We start from the raw sequence: 20,516 nt of genomic DNA, 5'->3' as shown, positions 1-20,516 counted from the left end.
AGGAAAAATCCTTTTCTAATTATTGAAATTTTTCTCATTATTTAAATACCTAATTATCGAAAATAAATATAATTATTTATTTTTATCGTACAGTCTGTAGTAGTTCGGCTTTTCTTTTGTTTCACTCAATATAATTTACAAGATGATTCGTCCGAAGAATTACTCAACATTTCCTTGTGAATCATTCGACTTAAATATTGGATGTCTTTGTGCATATAAGTCTCGCTTTATAAACCTCGCTCGTCTCGAGATAAGAATACAATTAAAAAATTATTCAAGCATAAATCGCAGATAACTTTCTGCGATTATGTATCTTACTGCGACTTGTAATATTTCAAATAGCTTCGTGATATTTGCAAAAATGTAATTATTTATAGAATGTGTTTTTTCTTTGGGGGGAATGATAAAGCTTTTTTTACCGTATTCTAAAATACGTTTTGCATAAAGTGTTATTTATAAATATGTGCTAAACTTGCGTGTATTTGAAGTTGTAAACTTATTAATAGTTATGTTAGCATATATACGTATTATATAATAGAGTTTAAATGCGAAATTATATTGTTAAAATCTATATAAATCATGCAAAATAATTTCCCTTAAAAATATTGACGTAATATTTAATAAATAAATACACATTCTCCGTAAGTCTGTTCAGATGAGACAAAAAGGCAAGAAAAAATATTTCTTCGCAGAAGATTCTAATCAAGAACGTATTAACTTTTGTTTTCGTTGACATCATCGTCTACTGGATTGTAGATCCGCAGCAATCTGGTTCAGAGATCGTATTAAATCAGACCCAAGACCGAACATCTGCAGAGCGTGATGCGAAGGTTGCGCAAAACGCACGCTCTCTTATCAACCGACGTGGCAGATTGAGAGCATAAAAAATTAATCGCTTCGCTTCAGAAAATTCCGCAGCTGCATTGGAGCTACATAATTATTCGTGATTCGAGCGACTCATACTTATAATATTTAGTTAAAAAAAATACTCTTATCTGTATATTCAGTCAAAACTTCGATAGTCTAATTGTAAGATAGATTCTTCTCAGAATTAGAGACATGTTTTATGATAGAATATTTCTATTTTCTTTTTTTATTGAAATTTATTATTAGATTATATAGCATATGAATTTTGCAGGATTTTCTCTCAAATAATTTCTTAATTTTCTAAAGAATAAAATCTAAAGTATTAAAAATTCTTTGACATCTTATTTTTATTTGTAGATAAACTTAGGATTCTGTACGCTGAAAATGTTAGATATCATTATAAGATGTAATTATTCTATTAAATTTTTTTGTTAAAATATCTTTTTATAGAATCACACTGTCTTTTTACCCCGCTTCAAAAAAATTGATACTTTTTGCGTTTACTCAATTCGATCGAAAAACATTCTTCCCAAAAGTTGCATCGAAACCGTTAAAAGCTTTGAGAATCACTGCTCAGGGTGATTGTTGGGTTTGCTTTTCTCCTCCTACCGTTTCTCTCCCCTTTTTTTTCCCCACCTCTTCCTCGCGATAGTATTACAGCTCACCCCGCGCGCGCCGTTGTATTTCATTGTTGTGAACGCATGCAAATTGCGATCCCAGTACCGGGGCCGAGTATCAATTCTAACAGAATTAATTCGAGTGCAGTCATTGTTTTTTGTGCGTCACAAAAAACCCTCTATACGCGGGCAGCATCACGTTTTGCCCCGCTATGAACAATATCCGGTTCATACGAACGGTTGCGCACGTCGTCGAGCGTCTCGTATATTCGTATGGTTGGTGAAATCCTGTTTGGAAATTGGACCGAACAGGCCGTGAGTTCGATATAACGTTCGGCAATCGATCATTTTATTGGTAATTATCGTCAACGTTTCGCCAGCGATGTCAGCGCGCAGCGTCAAAAAAAGGATTGAGTAATATAGCGTCGCTAATTCGCAGATCTGAATGCTCATGTTTCATCACGCGATATCTTCCAGTGAATAACCTTTCAGTCATCAAACAAAAAAAAAATTTTTTTAATGTCAAATTCTAAAACTGCATATCCCTTTCTCTCTTTCGTTCCTTCCTCCCACGCGACTGTTAGTTATATAAAGCGTTTAATATACAATAAATGTTTTTGTAGATTCAAGGAAAAATGATGCGAACACACATTTAATTATATAAATAGAAAAATTAATTTACGAAAATTTTATTCCGGGAAATCCTTTTTATAATATTAAGAATTATAAAAGAGGTTTAATAATATAAGAATTATAATATTAAGAAGATATTTTTAACATTGAAATATTTTTTGTTTATTTAAAAGCGCATAAAAAATTAATATGTATTATAATATGATTTGTCTGATATTTATGTTGCAGAAAGATGACTTTACAGCCGTCAGCTCGATATTACGTCAACATCTACCCGAAAAGGATACTCCATATATCTTGGACATTGATCTCGACTTCTTCAGTACCAAAAATCCCTTCAAAGATCTTCATGAACGCGTAAACCTCTACGACAAGTTGGCTCCATTGTTTACATACAAGAGAGCAGAATCAAGTGATCCTGAGGTGAGTCTTTGTTTTAAACATATACAAAGATGATATGATCGCAATTAAAAGAACCAAACGTATCTAACAATAAGCGTAATTAAAAATCCGTGCGAACGAAAGTATAAAACTACTAAATTATAGGACTTTAACACATACATACAATTGTGAAATTTCTCTATTTATTATACTTGTCAACGATAAACTTGCAATTTATCCACAAGTAATAATATCGCCAAAATCCCATTGTCCTTTCCGACAATATGCAAAATCTAATAATTTAATTATCTTATTTGTTTTAATATAGTCAGGGAATTAAATAATTTGCAAAATTAGGGCAATTAAGAAAATTGTAGAAAAATACAATTTCTATCTCGAAGGCTAATTTGAGGAAAGCGATTAACGCATTCACGATTGAATTAATTCTGACTAAATGTCACGTCTTATTATACACGCTAATATGCGGATTCTAAAACCGATTCTTATATGCAGATTCCGTGCTATATTCTGTAGGAACAGTTCTATATTATTAAACACGCGATAAGATTAAGCAGATTGAGAATATTATATCAATCATTAAATATTCGATATCGAAAATCTGAGCGAGACGGGATAATGAGGGGAAAGGAAAAGGATGGCGAGCGAGAGATCGCGTAAATCACGCGACCGAATGCAGGAGCTTTAGAGAAGCGATGGAATTTCGCGAATTAGGGGGTGGGAGGGAGGGGCGAGAGTTACCGGCAATGAGCGGAAGATTTGCGAATAATTAGGTGGACCGACAATGCCCGAGGTCCCGTGGTAGGCCGGTTACACAATGTGGCCTGCCACTAGCGGGATAATAGACAGAGAAGAACGACTCTATAGGGTTTTAGGATTCGATGGACATAATGGTACTGGCCTATTGTCTACGTAACTGCAGACTGCCAACATCCGCCTCCGGGGTCGACCATGTCGGCTCATCTGCATACTAGCTTACAACCCTTCGGCCGTTTAGTCCCGCGCATCGAAAACGCTAATTTTGCCCCGACCACGTTATTCGTCAATAAATCTCGATCGCGTGTTGTTATTGTACTATGCGTTGCGTCATTTGACAAGATGATGTCTCTGGACTAATTGACATGGCGATATGCTTTCAATTAATTTTCATGCATTATATGTCGCAACTTGCGATCTATTGTCTATCATTAAAAAAAATCGTTTTTAATTTTCATATCGAAAAAATTTTTATTAGATATATATTATTAAAAAATGATTGCCATTGATCATTTTTAACAACGCTGTTTATGAACAGACATGAATTATTGATTAAAAATATCTAGTTCATCTTATTTTACAGTCTTAGATTGCTCGTAAATGCTGTGCGCGATACTGACGTTGATAGAAAATAAATATAGATTTATATTTGACATTAACACACATTGCAGGATGCGCGAAAATTTGTCTATTATTATTATCAAACTCATAGAGCAAATAGTCTTAGAATATTCCTGATTTAAATGCAGTATAGGAATTCACATCGATTCACTCATACTATTACATCGCGTTTTACTAGTTGAATAATATATAAACTTCTGTTTCTCTTTCTCCTACGGTCTTTCTCGAAAGTTACAAAAAATATGTTAATTATTTTCTGCAAGATTATACATTAACGAAAATTTCTATAAACAAATTACTATTTGCCGCGATATATTGTAATTGTTAGATCAGCTAAATTTTAGGAATAACTAATATCACAGATTCATCTATATTTACTTAATTACCATAGATTATGATAACTAACATCATGTGTTGAATGTATAACAATTTCTCTCGGTGAAATGGAAATGTTAATTGCATCACTATTTTGAGTGCAACAGTATGCCATTTGAATCTATAAATAAATTACAAGCAAGTTTGATTACAAGATATACATATTTACGTACTATAAATGTACTAAATATGTGCTACATAAAATGCTAAATATGTGTTATATATAGTATGTTATTATATATAGTATGTCTTATAGGAAATTCTTATTGATAATAAAAGTGACTAATTTAAAAATTATTGTCGCGAGAAGTTTACTAAAAAAATATTTTAACAATGATTTGACAAAAAATTTCTTTTATTTTGTCGCAAACGTTTTTTCTTTAAATCTTATATTTTGTTTTAATAATATATGTAATCGGGGATTCACATAAAAAAAAAAATTCATAACAATTATTTTATTAAAGGAACAAGGCTTACTGAGATGAATTGAGTTTACCGACAGTCTTTCACACAAGTTTATGCTTTTTTATATTATTTGCATAACGTTTTGCATTGCGTCTTTCGAAATGCAACTTACAATTGATCTATGCAACAATAAAACGACTTCTGCTTATATTGAATGAATCCTATTTTGCATATCTCCAATTGTCGAAAAGGCTTTGATCCGGCGAACAGATTATCCGCAATTTCTCACGGAGTTTCGTGCGCCGTGCATCCTGCATATCATTTAAAAAGCATCGGCTATCCTATATTCGAAATCACTGATTTCAAGACCGAACAGTCTAACTTCTTACCGTGGGATCTCGGCGAGATGCGTACCCTTGAACGTAGAACGCAGTCAAGCTTTGACATCTGGAATTACCTACCGTTATGTTAATGTTGCGAATCGGGCCATTTAAATGCGTGCCGGTTAAATATTCGATGCTTCTCAATCTATATGTACTATGGCGGATAAGTCCAGTCTGCTTTCAGTACGATGATAATGCGATGCAAGAGAACGATGCAACTGGTCGTGCAACCATTGTCGTCTCGAATTTAATTTTGGAGAATTTAGATGTTCACTTAATTTTTTCTTATTTTTTTTCTTATTTTTTTACCTTTCTGTCTTCTCGTACATAAAGTTGAAAAGAAGATTTGAGTAATTGTAGTAATTTTTAAAAGCATCCAAAAAATTAATAAGTCTGCTAAACGTGTATTATGAAATTTTATATATATATATATATATATATATATATACACATACATTTATATACATATACGGGTATACATATATACAATGTATATATTAGACGCAGAGAGCCAATAATTTTGATTTAATATATGCGGGTCAGACGGCGCTACCTGTCTTACCCTGAGAACTCGGCGATGCATTGTGATTGTAATCGCCGGCTGCAGGTCACCCTGTAGCTTATCCGGGGTCAGGGTCATTCCTGAATTATTTAAATTACGCAACCCACATTCCATCTTCCAGGCTCGTACACATTCACCGCTCGCGCCACCGTCCGCGATCCTTTGTAAAGCATAATAATTACGAGGAAGAATGGCAGAGTCGGGTCCCTTGCGAGAAAGCAACCGCATGTTGTGTCTACGATTGCATCTATTAAAATGCATATTTTAATCTGATGATCGATATCGATTTAGTCTGTAAAAGACAATAACACATGAGCATAGGGATATTTAATAATAATGACAGATATTTTGTTCTTCTAGAGAATTATTTTTTTTTAAATATAGAATTTTTAAAATAAATCGTTTAATTAAAATAAATACAATCAAATTAAAAAATAAAAAAACAAAATATAATGGGGAGGGAGAATATAAATTGTTATATACGAATCATTTTCAGATGCAAATATAACATAAAAATTTGACAAATTTGCTCGTGTCATATTTAATATTTTATAGTTTCACGAAATTAATTCGCGTTACGATTCTTGAGAGCGCTGATGCCGGATTCGTTTTCTTCGTGAATTCATCGGCACGTACGAAGACTTGGGCGGCAGTCCGTGGGGTGTATTTTGTGCGCGACTCCTTTCTCAGGATCTGCCACGCGATGTCCCACTGGGATCCCTACGAAAGATGAAATGACACGAGCGGGGGGTCCAGTATGCAAAGCGGAGCTCGTTTCCCGGCCGTTCCGAATATTGATGTACGACCGAGTATGTAGATGAGCGTGAGAATGCAGCTCGTGCCGGATGGTGGCGCGAATAGGCGAACCGGAAGTAAGCCAGTTCCCCTACTATTCCGGTAACTTCTGGTCGCCTTTACGGCGCATTTGTTTCTTTCTCAGAAACTGCACTATCGTCGACGCGTTTTGCGAACGAGGACGAAATACTGAAGACGCACAAGTCCAAGTATTATTGAAAATTGCAGATAAATACATACAACTCGTGAATACGATATTATTCAAACTGTATAGCTGGATTGGATGAGACTCATTGTCAGTATATGTCAAGGTTAATAATACTTTCAAAAAGCTTCGGTTCTATATGAAATTATTCAAGATACTTTGACTTTTACAGCTTTTTTATGTCAAATTTTTCGACTGTAAATTGCTACAACATGCAATTTGTATTACAAGTTATAGACATAATCAAGTAAAAATGTATATTGTTTAACAACGCGTGAGGTTGATTCGAGCTAAATTGGCATTCGTGGTTTCAAAAGCGGAAGCGAGCTATTCTGCCAGCATTTGTATCCAAATGGTTCTACCAATTTCAACAGAATTTATTGGATTGATCTTGTTGTTTGAGTAGAGTAACCACAGAATACTCTGATAGAATAATACATGGTTTACCAATATATACATATATGCCTGTGTTAACGTATAACCAACAGGTATAGAAGCAATGTTATTAAAATGTTGATTGATACATATATAACTTTAAGAGATATAGATTTGATTTTTTTTATAAATATTTTTTACATCCTATACATTTTTATAGCATATCTATTGCATTTCTAAAGAATTTACACATTGCTAGCATAGAGTTATAAATACAATACTATTTTTGCTATCCATCTATTATTATAGATAGCAATAGTTCAGAATATATTTCTAAATTTTGAAACACATTTTATTATTAAATAATCAATATTTTAAATATCGATCAATCGATCTTGTTCAGCATTTAATAGTGCAAATTTTGCAATATGCTGAGAATACAAATTCTGGCAGAAGTGTTCAGAAGCGGAATTCAAAGAGCAATAATATCATTTTTGGCAAGATTTTATGATCCTTTTTTTCTTATTCTCTCATCTTTCCTTTTTTTTTTTTTTTTTTGCACGCTTTCCCACCATCTCTTTTACTTTCACAACAATTTTCTGCCGCTGAAATATCTGTTTAAACCTGCACGAGATACGAGAACAGGACGGAGATAAACAACGAGGAATTAAATATACAATAAAGTGTGGAGTCCCGGACAGCGAAAGGGCGTGGTGGGGAAAAGGGGGCGAGGTGGGAAAAGAGGGAAACTCCTTTACCAGCCTCGTGCTTTCCGTCTCGTACACCTCTCGCACGGCCGCCAACCCCCTAGACCACCCGCATAAATAAATCCAATTGGCTCAAATAAAATGTACGAAACGAAGTCGCGCCAATGGCCGGGGTATATTTTATTTTCTCCCATTTTCCCTCCCTCTCTCGTGTGCGAGTCGTTCGCTCTTTCTCGCTTTTTCTTCTCCGCCCACTCTCGCGTCATCCCTTTCCGTATCCGTCTGTAGTCTTTTTTTCTTTCATTTTGCTCTTTTCTCTCTTTCGCCCCTTCTCTCTCCGTCTCTAGTCCTGCGACGACGGTAGGATAATTCAATCTCGACTTTTCACGGATTTCCCATCAAAGGAGACATACCGGTTACGAGCTGAGAGATTTCTCTTTCTCGACGCGTCTGCAGTTGCTCTGACTTTTTGAATCGAAACCGTCCTTATTTCTTATTCGTTCTTACTAACCTCGGTACTTTCTGTCGCCATAATATATATCTCAGTTACGTCGATATTTCGTATTAATATCCTGAACATTACTATTGAATATATTTATATGTTACAATATTTTTTAATTAATTTAACATTGAGACGCTAATATATTATAATTTTTTCACAATAATCCTGTTAATTTTTATTAACTATTTGAATGTAGAAAAGAAGGTATATCGATGAGTAATATATGCAACATAAAAAAATTAAGAAACAATCCAATAATTTCTACGTTTATCTTATAATATTAAATTAATAAAGACATTAGTAGTTCAATACTAGACGTATACATATTTTAACAAAAAAGGAATACAACAAAAATATTTTATATTGTTAAATGATATGTATATCTACATCTTTAATTCAGTGTAATTAAAATTAAATTCACAAGTATATATTATTAAGTTTATTATAATATAAGTATGTTGCATTAAAACACATAGTTTTCTCCATTTAATTTGATGTATGAAGTCACATTAGTTGATATTTAATTAGTTCAACATAATTAAATGACTGTTGCATTTAACTAAATTATATATGATTTTTAAATTGATTTTTTTCGTGCTTTCTCCAATATTCAATTTTTCGTTACTATAAAGTACTCAAAATGAATAAACAACAGAAAATGTGTTTGTCCCAAAATTATCAATTTTGATCAATATTCTTTTTTTATAATTTTATATACATTTATTAAAATATATTATATATTATAATTCACAAATTAAATATATTATATTATAAAACTTATTAATTTCTGCATGATTATTGATGTACAAGAATGTCGATTTTCGTTCCACGTGGACCGAAACACGTGCAAGGTTTCTTCATTAACAAGTCGCTCGGTCTTTGGTGGAAGGAGGCAAATTTCGTTGGGGCAGGTCACTTTCGTAATTACCTTCTCTCACGGAAGTCCCAGGATGCTTGAACTTCGGTCTCTGCGGCGGCGGAGGCGGCGGAGGTGGTGCTAGCGGCGACGACCCTCCTCAAGGTCGTTTCTCATCCCCCGCAATTAAGTTCTCCGACAATTAGATCGATAAACGCAAGAAGGCGCCCTTTATGTTTCTCGTGCCGGGCCGTTTATGCGCACCGTATAACAGCCGTGAATCTCTTTTCCTTTCTTTCGCCCTCTCTCTTTCATTCGCATCCAACGGACGATAATGAATCGCTGAAATTACAGTATGCCGTTAAGATCGGCCCGAGATCTCTTTAATAATGTTATACCTCCGTACCACGTGTAATCTTTGATTAACCAAAATACCCCGTTTATTACAGCTTTATAATTCGGCTGTATGTGCAATATACCCTAAAAAAATATACAAAATGCTTTCTATAAAAGAATCAATAGTTGTTCAATATGCGATATATATTACAACTTCTAAATAAAGACTCAAAATTTTATTTGTGCATTAGGTATATCATGATTTAAATAGAAACAAAATAAAAATTTATTAAACGGTTTTGTATAGGAATAAAAAATTAATATAGACTTTTTAGCTTTATGACTTATAAATTAAAACGGATTATAAATTTGCGGCTTATAAATTATATGTCTTGAATACTTTTGTTGCGCTGTCATGTGCTTGAAAAATTTATTAAAGACGATAAGTTTATTTAAAGAGATATCAATTTGAAATTTTGAGAAAATAAGAATGAACACAAACACAATACATAATTGCAGTAATTTTTTGCAAATATCAATAAATAAAAAATATATAAAACATTATCTCTCTTTCTCTCTTTCTCTCTCTAAAGGAGACTGATCACCGCTTATCTGACTGTAAGATATAGTTAGAATTCTATAAATGTTAGAGTGTTTGGGAGGGTTGAGAAGGTTTATTTTACATTTGGCGCACATCTAGAAAACCGGATAAGAACCAACATCGCCATCTATCGTAGGTGATAAGAACGAAGGCTTTCCTTTGCAGTTTCCGGAAAGGCCGCAATCCCGTTGGATGACGTGACGAGCGACGTCGACGTCGACGCCGACGCCGACGCCGACGCCATGCGTCCAAGATGGCCGTGGATCGTTAAACGGTCACGCGCAAACTCCTCGGGGGATAGTGGGATAAAGAGGGTTGGTTTGGGGGGTGTCTTGCTTCTTAATAGGGTCGAAGAGTAGTTACGATCTCAGATCGTCACAGCTAACTTATCAGATCGTTTCACTCTACATTAGACGTCTAACGTGCGCAAAGTGTCACAATTAAATTGTAGTTTGTTGACTTCGTTTATTACTATTGAGAGAGAATATAATATTTTTCTTCCTTATCAAATTTTAGTAAAAACTTATTGTTTATAAGTAATGTACATATAAGAATTTAGATAGTTGTCATCACACATGGATATTTCTTTGTGTTGCTGATATAATAAGTCATATTTGCTCGCGATGAAAAAGTTATATACCTAACATATAGTATATATTGATTACACTTTAAAGAAATTGCATTCTATGAACAATTTTAACTAAATATCTTATACTTCTAAAATGTATTGTTTTTTCTAAAAAAAAAAAAAAGTTAAAATCGCTAACATAGTAATTTCCATTATATTTCAATTATAATTTAATTATAATTTCAATTATTACATAACACTACTAGTAAATATACTAGCATATACTTCCCTTTTCTTCTTTTGAAATAAAATTCTTACAGACAATAAACACATGTTTTATTTAATCGATTATTTCAAATATTAAAATGATATGCGGTCAATAAACTACAATGGATGTGGCACCGAGAAATTCCTCAAGACGTCAACGGCCAATATTTAGTATCCCTTATAAACATGACAAAGGTTATTGGCCTTTCGTCGAACAATTGCTAAAATGACAGTAGTCATTACTTTAAAAAGGCGTAAAAAGCGCGCAATGGACGCATGCGGTCGTGGCGTGTTTGCACTTTTCAGCATAAAGCTCATTGCCCTCCACGTGGAAGCGCCGTATCCGTTTCTTACCGGCACGTACATACATACATACATACATGCGCACGCGTATTTCGGTATTAAGCGAGTGCAATAGTGTCGTGCACATGTTAGATAACGATATGTATTGACGCGTCACGCATTCAACCATATGATACTTCGAAAGTCCGTCGCATTTTTACGCGGCGATGCGTAAAAATGCGCACGTGGATGTCAACTAGTCGTCAGCAAAACAGAACAACGATCTGCTATATTCGTGCTGACAGCACGACTTAGTTTATTATCCACACAATTATCTAAAATATTACAATCATCTAAAATAATAATCATCCAATATATTTTACTTTAATATTATTATTGAAAACTTAATAAAAAATGATCTGCGCTTTATATATAATAATTAACTTTATAAAGTTTATAGAAAAAAATTACTAGGAAATAATTACTAGCAAAAATTAATTAAATAAGTATTTTTAAAGATTAATATGACACTTTTTCAGTACAAGATAAAAATAATAGAATATATTGTGATTCATTTTTTATTCTAATAAACTTTAACTGGAACTTGTTCGCGTTATTTAAAGGAATGACTGTTACGTAATGTGAATTCAGAGCACATATAATAGTGCGTTGTCTCTTTTTTTTCGCACGTTATCAAATTTCTCTATTTCTCGTATGAGATGTTGTGTCTCTGGAAACATCGCCATGCAGCGTTTGCGTGCACGGTGGCGCGATTTTTCCGTGACTCGTTGATTAAACTTACAACGTCTTGGTTTCAAGAAACAAAAAGTAACATCACAGCTGCACATTGCATTTCCCATGATAATTGTGTATGTGACATGCCTATACATTTATCTATAAATAAGTCACTTGTGGCGCACATCGGAAGCTTAGGCACGATGAAAATGTATGTATATAGACCTGTGTGTTATCGATCTTGTCGTTCTAGAGCGATCTAGAGTTAGAGCGATATGTCGTGACATCGAGTGACATTTTAACGACAGTGATTATTTACGATAGCGAGACACTTGCCAAAATTCTAACAAAGTAACGAATCTCTCTCTCGAGAATCTATGATGGTTGAAATCAAAAGAGAGTGATGTATTGTTCGATATTTTAGATGTAAATGTATATATCGTAAACTGTGTGTTGTTTATTCTCGCGATTATATGATAGATGCAGTCCAACATTAGGTTTCGTCGACACAAATTTAAACGTGTAATTTATATTAATTTTAGTAATTTATAGTGTATGCTTGTGTATGTTGTAACACTTTTTTTACATTTTATATATAATCATTTTATCACAAGTTATTCTATAATTGAACGTTCTTTTAAAAATAAAATTTTCATATCTTTAAAGACGATTCATATATAAACAATTTCAACTGCGGTTTGAGGACTTAAATTGATTAAAAAATAAGCGAAGAAAACAAATACTTAAACTTTCGTTAAATGATCACTAATGACGTTGAGCGACGGTCATAGATAGGAATAGAGAAGATCGTTCTGTTTGTCGGTTCAAAGACTGACGAGTATCTATGAAAAGAGTCTTGATTGCGGCACAAATCGTCGGGGATCTTGGTTGCCGCAATGCGTAATGCGAATTCCTTATTGATTGCGGATAGTTGTGTTTAACAGTCAACCCATTATCGATAGCAGATGTTGCACGAAAGAGTGGTTCTGCGATGAATGAGATTATCGTGTAAGTGCAATCATTTTATGTAATCAGTGATTACGTGCATTACGGATTGTACGTAATATTGAGTTATTGACTAAGAAGGAATGATCTTAATAAGCAAATCCAAAAAGCATAAAAGCTATTTTAAGAACTCTCGATTTAAGTTATGTATGCTTTATTCCGCTTTTTTATTTAATATTTTAATATAGAAGGTAAATTATAAAAAAATTATTGTGGAATATTTTTTTTCTCAAAATTTTTGTTATGATAAAATTATTTTTTAATAAATTTTTCTTGATTTTTAATTTGACTTACTATTAAAAGCATAGTGTTCTTTAAAAATTGCATATTTTGATAGTTTTGCTAGATTGCACTTGCAAGATCGAAAAAATTGAAATGTTTTATTCTATTAAATTTTAGATACTTAAAAAGTTGTAATGATTACATCAAAATATTGTTTTTTTCGCGCGCAAGCACTTATTTTGATACTATCTATAAGTAGCAGCAGTGGGATTAGTATATAATTCTTAATTACATCGAAATTTGAACATATAGTATCAAAATCAAATTATTTATCGATTCAACATATCTGAAATCTTATGTTACATGAAGAATTTTATTCGAACAATTAAACTTTTTTTTCGTAATTTTAATAGTTGAAAAATTGAATTAACATTATCATAGAACGCCTGAGGCACGTTTGAATACATCTCGAATAATCTCGAAGACGCAGACATTGCAGTTCGCATCTTCCGTTGCGAATCCGAATGCGACGCGAATCGCCTTTCTCTCGGCGCAATCCGTAAATCAGCGGCGAGTCTAAAATCACAGGGGCATCCAATTGAACTCCATAGCGATTCTCGGTGTCAATGACTCCGAGGGACCGTATGTCGTAAGCTTCGAGCACGGTTGATTTCGATCACCGGGTACACGCATATGCAGACACACGCACGCGGTCATACAAACACGTCGTACATGGTTACACATTTTCCGTTCTCTCTCACTCAGCCCCCGGTCTAGTCCCGGTATAGTCGCGTAATTGATGCTCCCGCGAAAACACCGTCAATTTTCAGAGCACATGGTTCCGCGATATGCTCGATGCATAAGCGCATGACTTCCCTACAGGTGGTATGCAACATAGAATGCAAGAGCGCAATGAACCCGCCGCCGTTGCAACGAAAACGCCATGCGTACTGTATTGTTCGTGACAATGGTAGTCAATGACCTTTTATGGACGGAAATGTGAAGTTTTGCCGAATTTTTTTTTTCGTGGTTAAGGTTTTATTCGTTACTTTTTGAACCGCATGGTTTCGAAGAGAGAAAAATACGTTTTACGAGGTCGTTGAGCTAACAATGAGGATTAAAGGCAGTTCAAAGTACTATAGATTAGCTTGCAGATGCATATCTCGTTTTATTTTATTATCTTATACATCTATATATGAATATATTATTTTTATTCGGTTAATAAAGCGCATTATCGTAATAATTAGAAAATATTTAAATATATTAGAGAAACATTTATTATGTATCAAATATAATTATCTCTCTATTTCATGTTCTATTTTTATCTTATTAAATAAAAAATTCAAGATAAATTTTATATTTAAGATATTCAAAATATATCATTTATATATAACATATGATATTTATATGAACTTTCAATTTTTATTATATTTTTTCAAATAATCTCATTTAACATCGAAATCGAATGTTTTTATGTTTGCGTAGTTTTATCACGAGACTTGCCACTATTTATTTATGTATTTATGATTGTCAATATTTATATTGATAATTATAAAAAGAATAGCAGATATTATCTTATATAGATGATTGATATCACGGCTTAAGATACGTAGCGAACGACTAATCGATATTATTTAAACGTTTGTTAATTATTTTAGAAATGAACAGATCGTATAAATAATCGATAATACATGTACAAGATCAACTATTGAGCATTATTATAAATATCAAAAGAAAATGCCGATATGTCAATATCTCGATAAATACGCAGTCACTCACTTTGAAAAAGAACGCGCATATCGTTGATGTTTTATTTATACAGATTTCATGTCACAATAATTTCTTTATCGTCAGTGTTTTTATAAACGACGGCTCACACATATTCTGACTCTTGATTGTAATGCAATGTAATCATTTCTTTAAAAAAAACTGGTTCTTGAAGAAAACATAAAATTCTAGGAGAGTTCAGAATAATATTAGCTCGGGGGGAAATCTCGATAATATAATTATTCTCTCTAAAAATATTTTCTAATGACAGCTTTCGAAGTTGCAAAAATCGAAGAAGTAGGAAAACTTGAGTATTGAAATATCAAATATTTTTTGCAAATTAAAATTATGCGATAAATATTGTGCAATTTCTGCAAATTAAATGTTCACTTATAGTAATGAAAATTCGATGAAAAATATTTAAATTATATATATGTATATAATTCAAAGCAAATGTGTTATCGCGAATTTATTTTTACTTTTTCATTATTGCTGGATATCAGCAAAAACGATATGCAACGAAAAAAAATATACATATATATATCGCATAAATGTATTACATAAGAAAGCATAATGTTTTACATCGCTAAATCATCATCGATGATATCATTTCTTTCGCTGTCGATGTCGATTCCGTAAGTGTAATTTTATGCTGACACTCGGTTTCTCAATGCATGTGTGTGTTCGCATAATTCACAACTCGTAATGATCTACCATTACATGATGGACCTGACGAAAGAAGCTATTGATAGACGCTCGTGTGGGCGAACGAACTTGCCCGCGAGTTTCGTTTCAGTTCTAAGGGAAACATCGCGCGTTTCTCTCTTTTCTCAATCTTTGATTTATTATTGTTAATTGCATTCACTCACATATTATTATTTTAGATATTATTAATCGCGTGATTTAATGATTGTGATATAGAAATGTTACAAAACGAAACTTTTTGAGACTAATCTCTTTCTCAATAAATTCACTATTACATAAACAATTTTTGCATTTTGCACAACTATAGATTCTTCTACAAGTTTAATTTTTGAATACACGAATAAATATAACACGAATATGAGATAATCTCGTCGACACGCTACATTTTATGAATCGATACGATTTGAAGACCATTCGTTCTTAGCTTCATACATGGAATTTCACACGATTCTTCCGAAATTTTTGGAAAAGGCGCCGGTAGTGACGCTAGGTCGATCGATTTGAAAGTGATACCTCGTACATGCGTGCGTCTAGAGTCTAGGTATCAGTCTGATGCAAAGACAGGCCTGGATATAACACAGTCGTCGATCCGGTATGTAGATTTGCGCAGGTGTCGTTGCGTTTGCTCGATGTAATTTCCAATTTTAATTGGCCGTGAAGGAGCAAAAAATAAAGGTATACACCCACATACTCGCGCTTGTAATGGCACTCGGACTGTTCTAACTGGTGGATATTATGCGAATCGTCGATCATTTCTAATGATCTGCCGATCTGTCCGAGCGCACTAATCGTACGTTAAGTATATCAGCCGTTCAACGATAATTGCCTCGGCTGGATGAGCGGTTTCGTCGATAAGCAATTATTTCGGCGGGCGAGCATAAAGAAGCTAATCGAACGACGCGCCTTATTCTGCGCGCGCGAGCATAATCTCGGAGTTTAGAAAATAAATATTAGTCAGAGATCGGGAAATCGAGTCCACACCGCAATCGCGCGGTCGATGGTGCCGGTAAGTGGCGGACGAGTTGAGTCGTTGGTGAATGTACACGATTAATCTACGGCGAGAAGGTAAAGAGAAACTAGATAAATACTTAACAGGATAACAGGCAGGTTATGCCTATTTTCAATGTTGATTTTTATGCTCGACACATTGCATTTTTATGCTCGGCAAATGTATTGGAACAACATGGCGTAATTGGAATGTACATTTGTACATAATTTTATTCGGGAGGGAAAAAAAAAAACAAATAAAAGGATACATTTACCTGTTATCTGAAAAAAATAGTTTTTGAAAACATGACAGAGTTATTAGTATTTAATATAAGTATTAATATTTTGATTATTCTATATAGATTATTGATTGAACAATTACCGAGTCTATCGTCAAGTATTTTGTAATGTATAATGTATTGCAATGTTATAGATTGAAAGAGAGATATATAATAATTTATGAAATATATAATGATTACATCACATTTTGACAACTTTTTCGTATTTTATATATAATTACAATAAAACAATTTGATAATTATTATTACTAAACATGAATAATTTATTGCTTTTGCTATATGACGAAATACTTTTGTTTAGAAATATATAAAAATATTACCTTCACAATTTTTTTCTGTTAGCGAGACTAAACATTATACGAGATTTTTTACAATGAATAATTATAAATTAATTATTATCGTTAGAAAATGTATTCTTTATAGCAAAATCGCCCTTTTATCATAAATTAGTGATTTAGAATTGCGTTTATCGTTTGCATGATAAGTTACCTCGTTTTTCAAACAATCATTAATTTTACTGATAAAACCGGAAAGTTGGCTTGCTTGCATGCGCATGCAGATTTATTAATGCCGTTTCAACGTGTGCGTTAATTTGCATTGGCTTTATACGCCATTTATTTATTAAAGCGACAAAGCTGTCATTACGATTACAAAATTGTCATTTTCGAAAATTTATTTCGTTATATGAACGGAAGACGCGCGTCGGTTTTTCGCTTTTATTCATATTAATGAAACAAATACATCGGTGCCTAACGACTATTACTTTTACGCGTTTATTAAACCAGGATCGGCGCTTTATTATTTCTCTTTATTACGTTCGAAAAATATATCTTGCCGTCGCGACCACACGCAGCCATTTTAATTTATACGAAACGCAATTTTGTTCGTCGACTAAAGGTGTAATTAGCTTCAAGCTAATGGTGAGGAAAAAATTCCGTAAAAGGGGCGCTTTTTTACCGGATAATACGTGGAAATGCAGGCTATAGCTTTCCCAATTAATACTGGAAATCGAAGTGCCTCGGGATATTCCCATTAACTACAATCACATGCGTTGTCGGTGGTGCGCGCGATTTTTTCCATTACCTATGTACGGTGGTACCTATGAACGGTACCATTTTCCCATTAATTGTAAATGCCATGGAAACTAACGAACCGTAGGATTTTATTTTCATTTGCATGACTTTTCGCGAATATTAAAAAATCCTTTTATAATTTTGCATGCTGTAATGTAAATCATGACACAACTCTTTCTAAAATGTAAATCATTTGCTGTTGTTCTTGTGTGATCGAATATACATATTTTTTTAATTTCCAAATAAGAGTTAAAGTTATTATATTGATTCAAAGAATTATCGCAAGAAGATTTTTAAGAAACTAAAGATACAAAAATATTATAGCTTTAAACGATGATAAAGAGAAAGATAGACCAACATACACATATTTAATGAAATAATATTTTTTAATAGAAGCACACAAGAACATCATCAGAATGTCATAGCGGAAAATAGACGATGTGATCGATTCCGTAGTTTACCTGTTTGCTTCTGTTTGTGAGAGGGCTTTCTGAGTATGCGGGCGTCGATCAAACTCAGATATCAAAGGATTGAGTCCTTGGGGTATTAGACGAGGAAAATCTCAGCACTTTTATGTTCTCTGAACAGTTTCTTACGATTATAAATAAACTTTAAAAAGATGAATGAAAAATGAATGCGAGCTGACAATATATTGAGAAGAAATAGAAATGTTATATGACAGATAATTTTGCTCTCTTAGAGCTGACATTTTAAATTTACATAATATAATTTATAGAAAAATTTAAAAAATAGTTTATATATTAAAATTTTTGTTTTCAATGTAAAAATCTTATAAATCTTTAGTTTACATTTTCCATTTAGTATATACTTTTTCAAGATTATTGTTTGAATTCTCTATTGAGCGCAGGCGACTGTGCAGCTACATCCGTTCGGATAACCATAAGATAATTAGCTTCCTGCACGCGGTCAAAAGCCGGATTTCGTCTACCGTATTACTAGCAACTATTACTTTCAAGAATTCATAAATAGATCAACATGTTCATCACAAATATCGCGAAAAAGAAACAATCTTTCGATTCGGTCTTGCACATTATCTAACTTTGCTACAAACTTATCCTCATTTTTCGTAATCGCCGAAAGTTTTGCGTTTTCCATAACATTCTATGTTATATTTAAACTCATTTTACAGTTATAATTTCTCGCAAAAGACGAGTGTATTATAATAATGTTAATAGAAGAACTTGCACGTGCGATTAGGGATATTTATTTATATTGACACTTTGATCACAATATACGGTTGCAAGATACTTCGCATACAAATTATTTTCTAGGTTCTTTATTTTAAAAGATAAGATTTTTTAAAATTAATTATAATAACGAATATGAATAAAAATAAAATGTAGATAATTATATACATAACATAATTCTATATTATTATATATTATTTCTAATTCAAAATTATAATTACATTTGTAATCTAATTAATTTATTAATTGATTTGTGTCTGACTTACAATGCTTATACGTAATTGTTTTGTCTTGGCATTATATTTTCACGATTTATAATCAAAATCAACTCTAGAGAAACTTATAAATAAACTTAATAACTTAAGCAAACCAAGTGCATTAATTAGGAATTCAGACGGAAATTGCATATATTATCTAAATATAATATTATTGAACATTATTAGTACTTTCCAAAAGTTACTTTAAAATGTTCTACCTCATTATGATTGCACTTATATTTTATCTACGAGTCTAAAACAGCATTACATGCGCTACGTAAATATTACATATTACTGTCTACCGTCTTATTTGCACTGTTTGAAGATAATATACCAAGTTTAGCTATGTGTAGTACGAGTATATTATCTTTTCTTTCATTTCCGGCCTTGGATTGAGATAGGGTTCACTCCGGAGGTGTTGCACAGAAAACATTCATGCAATCAGTCAAATTTTATATCGATCTCCGGTGCGGATCGTGTAGATTCTTCACGATAAAAACTACTTGCGCTATGAGCGAATTTATGAAGCATGTCTGCTAAGAGATTGAAAATTCCGAGCAGTGTACTGCGCTGAACTTCCTTATCTTTCCTCTTTCTTGGTCGATGTTTTTCTTTTTTTTTTAATTTTTTTTTGAAATCCATGTTCGAGTGATGGTAACGCCGGAAAAGGAGTCATACACGTATACGTATACTTGTATAACCTCGGGCAGGGCAATATCGAGGGTGGGATTTATGGAGCATGACAGAGATTTACAACGCCTCTCGCGTCCGGAGGCTTCATGGATCGCTGAATCAAGGGGACCTTGTTCCGCTCGCTTTCGATCCTCTCGATCGCTTCTGATAGCTACGCCGCCATCTGCACCTGTAGCGCGGATCGCGTAAGCGTAGTATATCGAATGCGTTAAGAAGCATAAGAATGAAAATAATTGACGAAGATGCGATAGAGATATTACACATAACACGAAAGCAGTTACCATATTTTTTATGAAAATATTATAATAGGAATTTTGCAAGAAATCTTGAGATTTAAATATTTGGAAATCGAGAAATGTGACAAAATTTGCTTAAATATCTTAAAATTTATAATACAGAGATAGTTGAAAAATCCTGGATTTATATGTTTGAATATTCAAAACGTACACACTC

At 33.1% G+C, this 20,516-nt stretch overlaps 1 protein-coding gene and 1 long non-coding RNA gene across 2 annotated transcripts in view; one reads left to right on the top strand and one right to left on the bottom strand.

Moving 5' to 3' along the window:
- Positions 1 to 20,516, top strand: part of Mesr6 (misexpression suppressor of ras 6) — a 660,805-nt gene that overhangs the window by 434,534 nt on the left and 205,755 nt on the right. Inside the window, exon 3 of the mRNA XM_083039192.1 lies at positions 2,346 to 2,540. Within this exon, the coding sequence (XP_082895318.1) occupies positions 2,346 to 2,540 (195 nt within the window). The remainder of the gene's footprint in view (positions 1 to 2,345; positions 2,541 to 20,516) is intronic.
- LOC145936728 (uncharacterized) overlaps positions 9,000 to 20,516 on the bottom strand; it is a 55,688-nt gene continuing 44,171 nt past the window's right edge. The window contains exon 3 of the long non-coding RNA XR_014425431.1: positions 9,000 to 9,400. This is a non-coding gene — a long non-coding RNA (uncharacterized LOC145936728). The remainder of the gene's footprint in view (positions 9,401 to 20,516) is intronic.

Source organism: Prenolepis imparis, unplaced genomic scaffold, assembly GCF_030444845.1.
Source record: "Prenolepis imparis isolate NDT839.2.m4 unplaced genomic scaffold, iyPreImpa1.0 SCAF_5, whole genome shotgun sequence".
Taxonomy (NCBI): domain Eukaryota; kingdom Metazoa; phylum Arthropoda; class Insecta; order Hymenoptera; family Formicidae; genus Prenolepis; species Prenolepis imparis.
Note: the sequence above shows the minus strand (reverse complement) of the source record. Positions and strands in the feature narration are given on the sequence as shown.